The sequence below is a fragment of the Aythya ferina genome (genome assembly GCF_964211825.1).
Source record: "Aythya ferina genome assembly, chromosome: 3".
Classification (NCBI taxonomy): domain Eukaryota; kingdom Metazoa; phylum Chordata; class Aves; order Anseriformes; family Anatidae; genus Aythya; species Aythya ferina.
In genome coordinates this window covers 47672996-47686476 of record NC_140298.1, presented here as the reverse complement: position 1 = coordinate 47686476, position 13481 = coordinate 47672996, and the positions used below count along the sequence as shown (strand labels likewise).

General features: G+C 40.2%; 2 protein-coding genes across 6 annotated transcripts in view; one reads left to right on the top strand and one right to left on the bottom strand.

Moving 5' to 3' along the window:
* PRKN (parkin RBR E3 ubiquitin protein ligase) overlaps positions 1 to 8025 on the bottom strand; it is a 779628-nt gene extending 771603 nt beyond the window's left edge. For 3 of the 4 annotated variants that reach the window (XM_084514659.1, XM_084514660.1, XM_084514658.1), the window contains exon 1: positions 7986 to 8018. In XM_084514659.1, the coding sequence (XP_084370785.1) occupies positions 7986 to 7992 (7 nt within the window). In that variant the 5' untranslated portion in view covers positions 7993 to 8018. Of the gene's footprint in view, positions 1 to 7985 lie in introns of all 4 variants that reach the window. The other variant, XM_084514657.1, reaches the window with a different exon arrangement.
* A 33-nt stretch (positions 8026 to 8058) lies between these two features.
* The window catches only part of PACRG (parkin coregulated), a 221237-nt gene continuing 215814 nt past the window's right edge, over positions 8059 to 13481 (top strand). For both annotated transcript variants that reach the window (XM_084514662.1, XM_084514661.1), the window contains exons 1-2: positions 8059 to 8425; positions 8593 to 8759. In XM_084514662.1, the coding sequence (XP_084370788.1) occupies positions 8613 to 8759 (147 nt within the window). In that variant the 5' untranslated portion in view covers positions 8059 to 8425; positions 8593 to 8612. The remainder of the gene's footprint in view (positions 8426 to 8592; positions 8760 to 13481) is intronic.

Here is a 13481-nt window from a genome sequence, read left to right as displayed (position 1 = left end):
GGGAAGGAAGAGGAGGCTGATGCTGCCCGACACTGCCTAACCTCTCTGGAAGGTCCCTGACTGGGATCTCTGCAGGGGCTGACACAGGTCCTGGGGCTGCCCTTGCAGGCCCTGAGGGCAGCTTTGCCCCCTGCCATTTGGAGCCCTGCCCTGTGGCACCACTAGCACCAATGGCCTATGCTGTGTATTTTTCTAAGGAGAAGACAACTTCTTTTCTTAGGCCGCTTTGCGTGAGAGGCATAGGGTAAAAGAAAACGTTATACTCTCTGATGTAAAACTCTGTCATTTTAAAAATATGCACAGCTCTCAGATAATTCCCACATGCTCAAAATATGGCATATGATTTCAAAGGCATTAATCCAGAGCAAACCTAATAAATAAAATGATTGAATATTGTTTTCCTCAAAATAGACAAATATTTCAAAGAGCTTTGGCCTTTTACAAGGCACAGGGGATAGTAAAATTATACATTCCTACAAGTCAGCTATGCCACATTTTTAAGTCCTCTGTTAGAAAGCAGTACACTTCTTAACACTTAACTAAACACCAGTGTTTATCAGCCAGTGGGCCACCTGTCTTTGATGTCCGCTATTAATTTGTTGCAAAAACTCTTCATAGAGCTCAGAGACTGAGATAAAGCACAAGATGTTGCATTTCATGCTTTAGAACCCAGTAAATCTTTGAAAAAGTCAGTCATAGTGCATCCTAGAAATACACAATCACACAGCTGACTCTGCCTCTCCTCCCTCCAACACCCACAGCAGCAGCAGATGCAGTATCACCTGTTTCATGTAGTTATGCTCTTCCAGAGAAAGCTGATCTGGATGTTAAATTGGCATAACGTACTTCAGCAAACTACAAGTTCAAAAACTTGGTAGGAATTATCTCAGTTTGCCATTAAGGGTTTCCTTAATAAAAACCCTTCTTTTTAATTCAAGTTTTTTTTTTTTTAATTTAATTCAAAATGTTTATAGGAGGTGGGACTGAGCACAATGACTGGTGGAGTTTTATGGGTACAACCTGATTTTGAAAACAATACTGGTGACAGAAGAGCTTCAATAACCTACTGGATCACAGTACATGAGGTATGACAAAGTAACACCTACATTTAGAGAGTTACATTTTCTTTTCAGAACTACCAGCTAGATGAACAGAATGCTGCAGAATTCTACTTTTTTTTTTTTTTTTCCTCTAGTCTGAACTTGTTCAGGGAAATAATGAAGGAGTTCATTCTCATTTTCCTTCTTCGGGGTTATTTTCATAACAATGAGAAACAGAAATACTTATGCATAAAGCAGAGATTACCAACACTATGAAAAAGAGTGCAACATGGAAGGGTATGATCAGTCATCCAGATAGCTAAAACTTTCACCCCAGTTCCCATTCTCCCCTGACTTGATTACTGCTGTATGAGCCATATTTCACTGTCAAAGCCCTTCACAACCCATCCCTACTGTCATCTTCATCTCCCATTCTCTACAGAAATGCTGACCTGACAATGCTATCTAGAGGTCATCTGCTACTTTTTTTTTTAATGGTTTGGGGCTTTCTCCCCCCCCCTTTTTTTTTTTTAATTCTCTGAGATATGCCCTGATAAATTCCATGAAACCACCCCCATATCTTACTGCAAATTCAGTTTAAGTCTTTTTTCTTTTTTTTTTTTTTTTGTTCTTTTTTATTTTTTCCTATAATGTCTATAGAAAGCTTGCAGACAGCCTTTTCAGGAACATGATATTGCCAGTGTTGTTGGCTAAGAGGTAACTTAGCCAATCTAGCTGTGGGCTGTCAGTTCTCTAGCGCCAACAGTGGTGCTTGCCTGATGCGATACACATATATTGGGTATAAAATTAAAAAAAAAGAATAGAACTCCCCCAGCCCAAAAGTGTTATTCTGATAACCTATGTCACTCAATTAGCTCAGTGTGGGGCTAACTGAATGTAAGTATCAGCACAAGGAACACACAGCTAGGTGGCAGGGCACCAAAATTTTCTCCTTAGGTGGCAATCAGCAGCATCACACACCACCACCATTCATACGTGACTTGACAATATAAAGGGCCAAGCAATAAAACAGGGTTAAGGGTTGTCCCTTTATTACAGCCATATAACTTTGGGGCCACCATAGTGAACTAACTCCAGGAACTGGCCCAGATTAAGAAGGAAGAGCTTCCAGATTATTTTTTGACTTCACAATGTGTCTCAGGAGACTGTTGCTCCGCTGCAACTGAAAGATTCATTCCTTGTTGTAAGGGCACGAATGAGCAGTGTACAGCAAGAGAAACAGCAATACCTGAAGACAGCACTGCTGTAGCCTAATTTGTAACATGAAAACAAAGCCTCACACTAACCTGTGTTTTAAGTCTATGTGTTAAGCCTCATCTGTATCCTGTGTTATACCTATGCTATTCAGCACATAGCACTGCTTTCTGTTGTTGCTGTTTTTTTTTTCTTCCTTCAAAAGTACCTCAAAGAGCTGTTTATCAAGCGTACTTCGCTGAGCAAAGTTCTTTTCCCCACCTGAAAACATATTTCCAGAGTACAAACCTGAAGTTGTTGGTTTTTGTTTGTTTGTTTTTGTGTATATTTTTTTCTTTTTTTTGTGAAGTTGAGGACCTAACTATGAACTGAATTTCCACAATTTAGACTTTTAAGTAACCCTTTAAGAAGCCTACATAATAAATAAATAAAAATAATATGGAAAACTGATAAATTTACAGAACTGCTAGCTTCCCATTGTAAGAAACGAGTAGCGGTATAAAACAAAAAATAACATTGTTAGCTTTGTATCTTTTTTCAAATTTTAACACAAATATATACTGATTTCACTGTAGTATTTGCTTGACACAGCAAACAGTGAGGCAGAAGATTTGCTAATGCTTATTTATTAAAAGACGACATTATTGTGACAAGATAGCAACATAAAAGCTGTATGCTGCTAAAGAGCTGAAAAAAGGGTTACTTCACTTGCTGTTTATGATAGCTTATGATTAGCATTTGTCATCACATTCCCTGCTACAGTTTTAGCCTTCTTCACCACAGGACACAGATTAGCAATGGTGCATCAAATTACACTGCTGGGAATTTTGCGACCTGAAAAATTTCCCTTATCAAATTAACTTAGGTACACATGCCTATAGGAAGTTTTTGTCTAGTTCTTGTCAACCCACAAAGGATATCTTTTATCATCTTTCAAAGTAACAGTAGTGTATTTACTTCCTGACCAATCTGATGTTGTTCATTGCTAATTTAAAAAAAGTGGCCCTCAACTTCATAATATCTCCATCTTTATTATCCTTTAAAGAAAAAAGCAAATAGTAAACAAAATCATCCACAATACCTACTGTTATTCTACCACTTACATTTTCTTTCCAAAGCAAACGATTTCTCTTTAGCAGTTACAGAAAATTATTAAGAAATGTTACTTAGAATTAGTCAATGAATGGCTAATTAAGTCAACCAAGAAATATTTCATATGTAAAATCGTAATAATGAAACACATTCCATTTGTTTCTGGCTAATAAAAACAATAGGGGTTTGTTTCCAAAACCATATTTAAATACAACCCTCTCACCATTTCATCACGACTATTACTCCATAATTACATCATTAGCTAACAGTATTTTCTCTCTCTCATTTTAGTGGTAGAAAAAATTTAACCTTAAAATTATCAATAACCACTCTGAAATAGCAAGACTTACATGGAAACTAACAGCAAATTCATTGCAAAATACATTTCATAAATACTTAAGGCCCTATTGTATATTCTTTGTGTCCTCACAAAAAAAAAAAAAAAAAAAGCTCTCCAACATTTTGACAGTGCACTACAAGCAGCTCATTGCAAAGCAGCATGACACTAGCGATAACAGACAAGCAGTGCCATGCATCTACATGGATGCTGTACTGATTTTATTTATCAAACCTTACAGACTTCACCTAGTTTAAAAAAAGACTCAAATTGTGTAACTCTGTCAAATAGATAGACCTGTAAGAAAAAAATAAATGAAGACTTAAGATTGAGATCTTCACTATAAATGTTTTTTTTTCTGCTCTGACCAAGCTGGAAAAATGAAATCCAGTATTTTACCAATGTTACATGTATCAAAGTTATGAAAAAGAATGGAATCTTTCAAATACTGAAATAGATAAAAGCTTTAAGAACCTGTGAAACATTTCTGAAAACTTCTGAACAAATGGCTGAGAAAACAATTGTTTTTTCCAGGTTTTTGCTTATAATTCCAACTATAATTATTGACACCTGTAGAACAGTAAAAGCAAGCTCCATGTAATGAGCACCAAAAGCTCAGAACACATAATCTGTTTGCTGACTGGTGCCAGAAAGATATACCAACTTAAGTAATTTATATATTTTTCCTTAATTATTTCATTTATTTATAATAGGTGATTACCAGATAAGCATTAGAAGGAAATTACTTTGTTGTGGGATTCCTGTAGAGTAGTACAAAGGAGGAGAAAACATTTGGATTCTCTGTCTTCAAACACTGAAGAAAAGGAGAGAACGCTTAGGCACTTACTTTGCCTTGACCAAGATGACTTTGATCCCTTTCCCTCAGTCCTGGCCAAATGCTGATAAAAAATCATCCTCTCATGCAACAATGAGAAAAAAAAAAATGACCGCTAATTTTCAAATAACTCTAATTTTCATGAGATTAATAAAGCTAGCAATCTACAACTATGATCTTCACCTCTTATGATGTCTTCCGTTTTACAACTGAGATGTTCATTTTCAGGAGAGACAAACACTTGCCCAAAATTATTTCTCAGGCAAAGACAAGAATCCAGATCTCCCAAACGTTGATCAAGTACTTACCAAGTCTCTTACTCAAGTACTTACTTGTCTCCTGGTTTTGTCTCCCAAACAACTGCTAGGCATATTGAGGCCCTGCTTCCTGGGATGTGACTGAACATCAATCATTGATGGAAAGTAGAGAATATTTTTTCCCCTCTCTGTGCTTCCACACAGCCTTTGCTTCCCCCCCCCCGGTTCCTTTTCATTTTAATTAAATTATCCCTATCTCAACCAGGAGCCTTTTTTTTCCCAGCATATTTTCTTCTCCCCCTCTTCTTCTGAGGAGGGGAAGTGAGAGAGTGGTTATGGTGGAGTCCAACTGCCCAGCAAGGAAAAACCACCACAAATACACATACAGTACTCTCTATTCAAATTGAATGCTTAATTTAGTGTTTCTCATTTATATAATTGAATCATTTTCTTGAGTAAAAATCATTAATCACATCTATATATTTTTTTCTAAAGTTCTTAACTCAACAACCCATCAGCAAGCAGTATAAATAGGCTGTAACTTTAAATAATATATGCATAAGTGAAAGGACAGTTGTGGAATCACTCTTGCAACTTCACTTAAGAAGTGAAGCACATTACAGAACAAACTATCATCTAAAAGCATCTATAAAAGCAAGAGGCACCTTTGGCATTTATCTTGACAAATACTTTTAAAGACGTTCTGAAGAATTAAAATTCCAGAAACACTCGTGACTTCAGTGCAGTGCCATGCACGGGTCAGCTGCCATGCCCTTACCAGATAAATTTGTCCCTGGACTTTCCACACAAATGGACTGTTACGTAATTAGCTTGCTGATATGGTATTCTAAACGCAGATGTCACACAGATGAAAATAAAGACATTTGCATATTTTGAAATCCTCCTTCAAGGAATAACCTCCTATTGAAAATAAGCATCTTTCTTTTATTGTGTATTTTTTCCCCAAGTAAAACGTTAGCATGGGGAAATCTATTGGCAAATCTTTCTTTGCAAATCTCTTTTCAGTCAACAAATAACAACAAGATGAAAGTGTAATAACAAGCAGGATGAGAAATCATATGAAGAATATTAAGAAACAGTTATATAAGTCAATGGTCTAGCCTCTTCTGGAATGATACATTAAAGAAAAAAAAAATCCTTCCTCTAAGAAAAAAAAAAAGCAAACACACACAAAACTTGAAACACTTCTTGGAGAAAAGAAAAGTTGAAAGAAGAGTGCAAGCATGGTCAAACACTTAGAGAAAGAGAGTAAAAATGTTAACCTATTTCACCAGGCAAAAAAATAGTGAGATGAATACGAAAAAAAAAATATATGATAAAAATATAAAATAGTAATGCTAACATGGTAATCAGGTTTGTTCTATCTCATAGCACAAGCACTAAGAAGCATTAAATGAAAGTGAGAGAAAGGAAATTAAAAATCAATTAAAGGAATTAATTGCCCTATGCTGCAGAATTGTCTTGTAGAATTTCTTGCCACAAGAACTCTTAGAGGACATCAAACATTTCCAGAGATGTGACTGTAACACATTTTGGAAAATGTATCATGTGCCTCATAGCATAATTCTTTAAACACTCAGATCAAAGGAGAGTTGGCAAAGATTTAACATTATTTCCCTCTTCCCTTCCTGCCCTCATTTTTGCCACTATATTCCTAGCTCTTAAGTGTTTAGAAGAAACTTTTCAGAAAGCAGACTATTAGACTAGCTCACTATATCACTATATGTGTGAAAACAACTCTTATATTTACAGTTTTTTTGGTTTGTGTGTGTGTCTGTGCTTTTGTATTTTTTTCACTTTTTTCATAAAAGGTTGCTGCTTAATTCATTCATCACAGCAGAGCATGTAAGGCTGTGTTTATAAGCTTACAACTAATTGGGAAGTACAGTTCATAATAAATACTCACAAACATTTGTCTGCCGCAGTGAAAGTAAAATAACAATTCCTCAGTCATATAAATATGTTACCTGTACACACAGTGAGTAAACGTTATCATGAAGATTATGAAGGCTGGAGGCATGAACTCTGTAACCATATGGGGAGTCCCTTACGTACACTCAACTTACCTTTTTAAAGTGTTGTTAAAGCACTCAAATACAAACAAACAAAGTAGTTCTGTAAACACACGCTTTATACACTATAAGGCATCAAATCAGCAGAAGTGGTAACATTGTAAGATGATATAGTGGAATACCTGACCTCTTGCGCTTTCCGTGAGCCAAGACCTTATTTGAAATACTCTCTCATATCTTGGGGCAGGGAGAGGAAGCCCCAAACCAACAACATGCATTAAAAAAGGCTCCAGTATGAGACCACCTGCATAATATGTATACGGACTGAAAAGGCCGCATAAATATTTTAAGTGTTCGCAAAGCTAAAGGAAGAAAACATTATACAAATAATCAAATTCATTTATCTCTACCAAAACTTAATCCTGTTGAAAGTTCCACAAGAACCTCGGAGTAATTTGCAAAAACATTCTTGAGGTGTTTAATTTAAAAGAATACCGAGTTTTTGATCAGACACTGCTTGCTTTTCAACAGGTCATGTATTATGTGGGCATGTAACAATGTTACCTACACTGAAGATGAAACAAGAAGCTCGAGGAAGACAAATAATGGGTTTGAATTTTACAGCTTTAGATTCAGATGGTCCACAAAATTCAAAAACGTGGAAAGGAGGCAGGTACTATGAGATGGGCCCTGTAATTTGTGGGGCTCGGCAGCCACGGATTCACCTCCCAAATCCCAGAGGAAAGCTGCCAGCTGAGCAACCCGCCCCGCGTGTGGCACCAGAAAGCCACCTGGCAGCCCAACCAGCCACACTCCCCTCTCCCACGAGGATTACGCGACTTTTTTTTGTTGTTTTGTTATTTTTACACCACATCCAGCGAGCGCTGTCAGAGCGAGCCCACCCCGCGGACCCCGCCCCGCAGCACTGCCGCGGGCACAGGACTTCAAACCAACACGGGGTGACCTTGGTGACAACCCCGGGACCGGCTGCTGCCGCCTTATGCCCCACCAGAGAAGCAAAAAAGGGGGAAAGGCGGTAGCAGGGGGCAGGAGGAGGCGGTGACAGCGGGGCAGGGGGCGGCGGGGGCCGTGCCGCCCGGCGGGGCAGCGGAGGGGCGGCCCCGCGGGAGGCTCCGCATGCGGGCTGCGCCGCGCCGGGCGCGCTCGCTCACTCACCTATCATGGCGGCGGCGAGGGGGCGAGCTGCGGGAACGCCGCGCGGAGGGGGGGGGCGCGAGGCCTTCTGGGTAATGTAGTTCTGGCGTCCCCGCACCTCACGTGACCGCCGGCTTCTCTCCCCGCCTGAACGCACGCACACGCACACACAGACACTTTTTAATTAATTTCTGCTAATTTCTGCCGGCTGCCTCAGCGCCGCCCGCCCTCCCGCTGCGCGGGGCTCCTCAGCTTGTTTTATTCCACTCTGGGGTTTCTCCCCTGAGCGTGGCCGCTCCCCGCCAGCCCTCCCCCCCATCATGGCGGCGGGTTGTTGACGCGTTGCCTAGCGACGGGCGCGAGTCGCCGGCTCCGGGGGGTGCCAGCCCCCCAACGGTCCCCAACCGCCCCCAACGGTCCCCAACGGTCTCCAACCGTTCCCGAGCGCCCCCCGCTGCGGGGTGAGGCGGGGCTGGGGTCGGGGCAGCGGGGGCAGGGGGGGGGTGCGGGCTGGGGGCGGCAGAAGCGGGGTGCCGCCGGCGGGGAGGGGGGGGCACAGGCGGGCTCGGCGCGATTTCTGACTTGCTGCGGTGGGGGCCGGTGTCTGTCTGTCTGCCTGCCCTTGCAGTCTGTCCGTCGGCTCTCGGGATGGTGGTGGAGAAAGCGGCCGCAAGCCCCCCGGTGCCCGTCGGCGAGCGGCGCCCTCAGAAGCAGGAGCCGCTGGGGCGCAAGAAGAAAATCCGTCAGCAGGTGACCGACGGCTTCACCGTCAAGGCCCTCATGAAGAACAGCGTGGTACGTGCGCTGCTGCCATACGGGGTTGGGGGGCGCTTAACGCACCCTCACCCCGCCGGGAAGCAGAGCGGGGTGAAACTGGGGGTGCGGAGCCTGACAGGGAGCTGGGCGGGGGCTAAAACTTCACCTGGAGTTTGCTGGTGGCTAAACTCACCTTCGGGCTTCACAGGATTACTGTCCTGAGGTAACAGCCTGCACCTCAGGGTGATGCCGCACCTCCAAGGGTATTGCTTTGGTGCCACGAGTTTTCTGTGTCACGCTGTATTAAACTGTCAGCCCGTGGAATTACTTGGCTTACTACCTCGCACGTAGCAAAGTACCCTCAAATGATATTTTTTTGGAAGAGTATTTTTTGAAAGTATTCTCATGTGCTGTGACAGTGTGGTATAAGTTTGATGTAAGCATCACACAAGATGGCAAAGACCTGGAAATTACATTAGTTTTTAAAATAATCTTGAAAAACAGTAAAATGCTTTCACATACAATTAGGAGAACACTAGACAGGAAACAAACTAATTTTCCAGCTGATAGTTCAAAGGGGAGTTGATCCAGCAAGCTTCATTTTCATTAACAAACCTAATTTCTAACAACTGGAGGTACATGAGTGAAATTACTAGGATCATGGCCTTTCAAATTGCTTTATACTGTTTTATTTATCTACTTTTATCAGATTTAAAGTTTTAACTAGCACAGAATACAAATGGTCAATGTGTAAGTGGAAAAACTAATATGAGCACACGTATCCTTAAACTTCTGAATTGGACTTTTTTTTTTTTCCCCACACAAATCAAGATGTAAACAAAGTCTTGAATTCTCACCTTTTTGTGTTTGATTTTATTTATTATTCTATATATCCTTCTGGTTGCAGCTATGAAATACATAATTTCCCTTGTTTTGCTTCCTCTTGCAGTCTCTAGACTTATCTGTCAGAGCACCCTCTTAAAAAAAAAGTCCATCTTAAAACAAACTTTAAATGGAATAGAAATTGAATGCATAAACAGCTTTCTTCATATTAGTAAAGACAAAACATATTTTATCTTAGTGGGAAGAATACAATGCAAAAATAGCGCAAGGTGTGTTTTAAAGATTATCTTGTTTTTAACTCTAGAGATGTGTGGAGTAGACTATAACACTTCAGTGAATTTAAGGATTAATTTTTAAAGATATTTCACTGGACAAAATTCAAGTCATGAACATTTATATATACTTGTTCATATCTTGATATGTAAAAGATACGTGATATAGTCTGGAGGAACTTGCAGTTTCATCAGGGTTTCAGAAATACATGTATTTGATTTTTTAAAAAGGAGCCTTTATGAACATAACTAGCTATCACTTTAATTAGAATTTAAGTTTTCTTTTAAATATTTATAGAATTTTAACTTTTATGGTCACAATTCTAACTTGCTAAATATTAGCAGAATCATGGTAATCATGGTAGTGTTGTTAAGCAACAGCAAAAAGGAAAATCTACTGCCTTTGGAGCCACTCGCTGAATAATGTTGTTTGGCATGGACCTCTGGAGGTCAAGTGGTTCAGTATCCCATTGGACGTGGGATACTAGCAGAAGATCCCTAGCAGAAGATCAAATCAGTCATGGGTTTCCCTGGCATGGGTTTCTGTGGAACTCTCCCACAGCAGCAATTCCCTGATCTGTCTGGGAACCTGTTTGGTTGTTGCCCTGCCTGCCTGCCCCCATGGCACCCTGTCAGAGGTAGGGTTAACTGAGTCCTGAGCCATTCCACAGGTTCTGTTCCTGCATCCCTAGGAAGCAGTGAAATTGTTGGAGGTCCTGAAAGATTCATCCTGCCAGGGCTGTTTTTCCAAAAGTTCTGAGCGAGGACAGGCAGCCACTGGAATTATTTCCCTGAGGTCAATGTGCAAAAGGTCAGAATAGAGAAAGGATTTTCTTACTGCCACCCCCCTGGCTGTGCAGAATTGGGAGTTCCTCTTCTCTTTCCCAACAGCTGATGAAATGGAGTGTCAGTTTTATTAAGTACTCACTTGTCAGCGGTGGGCATCAGAGATAAAGTTGTCATGGAAGGCTTAGAAGTTGATTGGAGGGTTAAAAGCAGAGCAGGCTAATATAGTTAAAGCATGGTAATTCTTTTTAACAGCATGACAAGACACAGTGTTGTCAGTGACATGTTCAGCATCTCCAGGTCAGACTATGAGGTACAAATTAATAACCTTTGCTGCAAGCATGCAGTAAGAAGAAGAGTATAGAGTCTAACTATTTACCATTATGCATACATGACTGTAAATATAGCATTAAAGGTTCTAGAATTCTCTGATACTGCTTGTATAAAGAGTGTCTTACTAAGCTATTTTAAGTGAAAGTTGCTGGATGAAGTTTTTTCTGAAGGTCTGCTTTCATAGCCAGTAGTAAGTACAGAAACACAGGCCTCTGGTGATTTTCGTAGAATATTCAAGACATTTCGTAGAATATTCAAGACATTTCTCAGCTTTGGCTGAGAAATCTAAAATTTACTAATCAGGATACCTTAGTTAGTAAATATTCACCAAGAAAATAGTTCCTGAACTGAAAGATGTGTGGTATGCTACTGCCTTCCAAAATCAGAAATTTGTACAGCCATCGAGATTAAGAGCAAGATCCAATAAAGGTCTTCTATACTAGCAAGCTAGATATCATGACATTGACATTTTTCTCATTTTGTCCTCCACGTGGAATCAAGAATGCCATATTACATGCTCACACTTTGAATGTACTGCAGGGGTAGAATTAGAATTATAATTTAAAAATTATACACAGGGTAGCAAGTACAAAAATATCTGTACATGCATGTGGACAGCAGGAAGATATCTCTTCACTTCTGATTCCCACTGGTTAGTTGCTAATTTTTCCTGTTTTCTGTAAGTGTATAAGAGTGTTAGTGCCCCCTTTTCTTTAATAAACTAGTGGTAAAAGCACTTTTGCAGGGAGAGGATTTATTTTATTATTTAAAGGGAACTATAGAAAGTGAATTCCAGTCTATCTCCCAACTTTTAAAAGATTTTTAGCCAACAAACTACAAGATTACTGAGGTGAAAACGATGGCAGAGGAAAAAGTGTGTATGTGTCTTTTCAAAGTTCTGTTGCTGTGCTGCGAAAAGTTAGGATTCACAGTGCTAGAAAGAGGCAGGGTAGGAAACTCACTAGCCAACATAGGGTAGTGCATAGATCAGTCATGCAGTTTTGGAAGTGTGAGTACTTTGTGTCCATTATTACTTATTAGAATGGATCTCATGTTTTTCAAACAGAACTGGAACCTAAGACATCCCCTCATGAGTGCTGAACCAATAAAGCAATGAAATATCTGTCCTTGGTTTTGCTATGTTTTATGAACCTTGAATTCCTTACTATAAAATGCCAGAGGTGCCTCAGAAAAATCGGAGTTATCTTTCCTCTATGGGTTTCCTCTATATTTCCTCTCCTTTAGTGACACAGTTGCCAGGTAAGTTGAAGTATTCTGCAGCATATCAATTTGAACTCCCCTGGACAGAATACTGAATTCAGATCTTCTTGGCTTTGTGTGTAAGCCAGTAGGTTTTATGTTTTAAGATACCACTATTGCATCTATCTGTGTCTTATGAAAGCAGTCAGTAGCTGCTGTTAATAAAGGGCCACATCTAGCCTGTGTGTAAGGCATAAAGTTAGAATGTCTTCTAAATGGACCTGGAATGAGGGCGATGCTGAGAATTGTTTGTTTCCTGGATTAGAGAACCAAATCAGAGTATTCAACCTGAGAGATTCTTTGTGATGTGTAGATACACAGGTTCCATCTCCTAAAAGAATGTAATTGCTTATAAGTAGAAAAAAAGGGTTATTTAGATTGCAGTTCTGTATATTTATCCCTCTGTTCCTCATTTAGGAGTTTGTATTGGAATGAAGTCTCAGTCTTCAAGGTTTAAACTCTTCTTTGAAACAATTAACAGCATTTTGGTAATAAATCAGAACAAGGGTTTCATTTTAACTGTGGAGATAATGCAATTCATTTGCATTCTGAAAGTTGTGATTGCATGTTCTATTCATATTTACCCACACTGTATAACTAAAACTACTTCTGTTGTTTACATTGTAGCATTAACAGTGTCTAATCTGATTTTAAGGCTATAGGAAAGTGCTGTTTGCAAGAAGAAAGTTTTAACTTTCTCTATAATAGTTAATTTATTGGAAAAGGGAGTATGTTTGGGGGCAAGTAGATGTCAAATGAAAGGCATATTTTGACAAATGTGTTTTTTGAACGGTAGCATATCCATGGGGGGAGGGGGACGACACTGCTCCATTTCAGCAATTTTGTACAATATACAGGTATATGTAGTGAACACTTTAAGTCAGTTTAAACTCTCATTGCTCTGGAAGGCAGTCTGATATTCTTCCTGTTTCAGGCTGTTACTACTGCCCCTTACTGTGCCCCCATGTATGCAGCGTTGGCAGATCAGGAAACTGATCCTGCTGAAAAACACTGCATCCTGTTTAAGCTAAGTGTTGAACTGTGGGCTTTGGGACTGAGGTGAGCAAAACTCCTACGGTCACAAAGCTCCTCGTTCCTGTCCTCCTTTCTCCCTATCCTGACCATATGCTTCTGTCTCCCCTTTTGCATGCACATTGGTGTTTCTTGCAACTACACAGGAAGCTCCAGCTCTAACAGCTGGTACTGGAGGAGAAATGGGAATGTGTTGCGAGCATAAGCTGAGTGGGTGGGAATGCCCCTGTCTGCA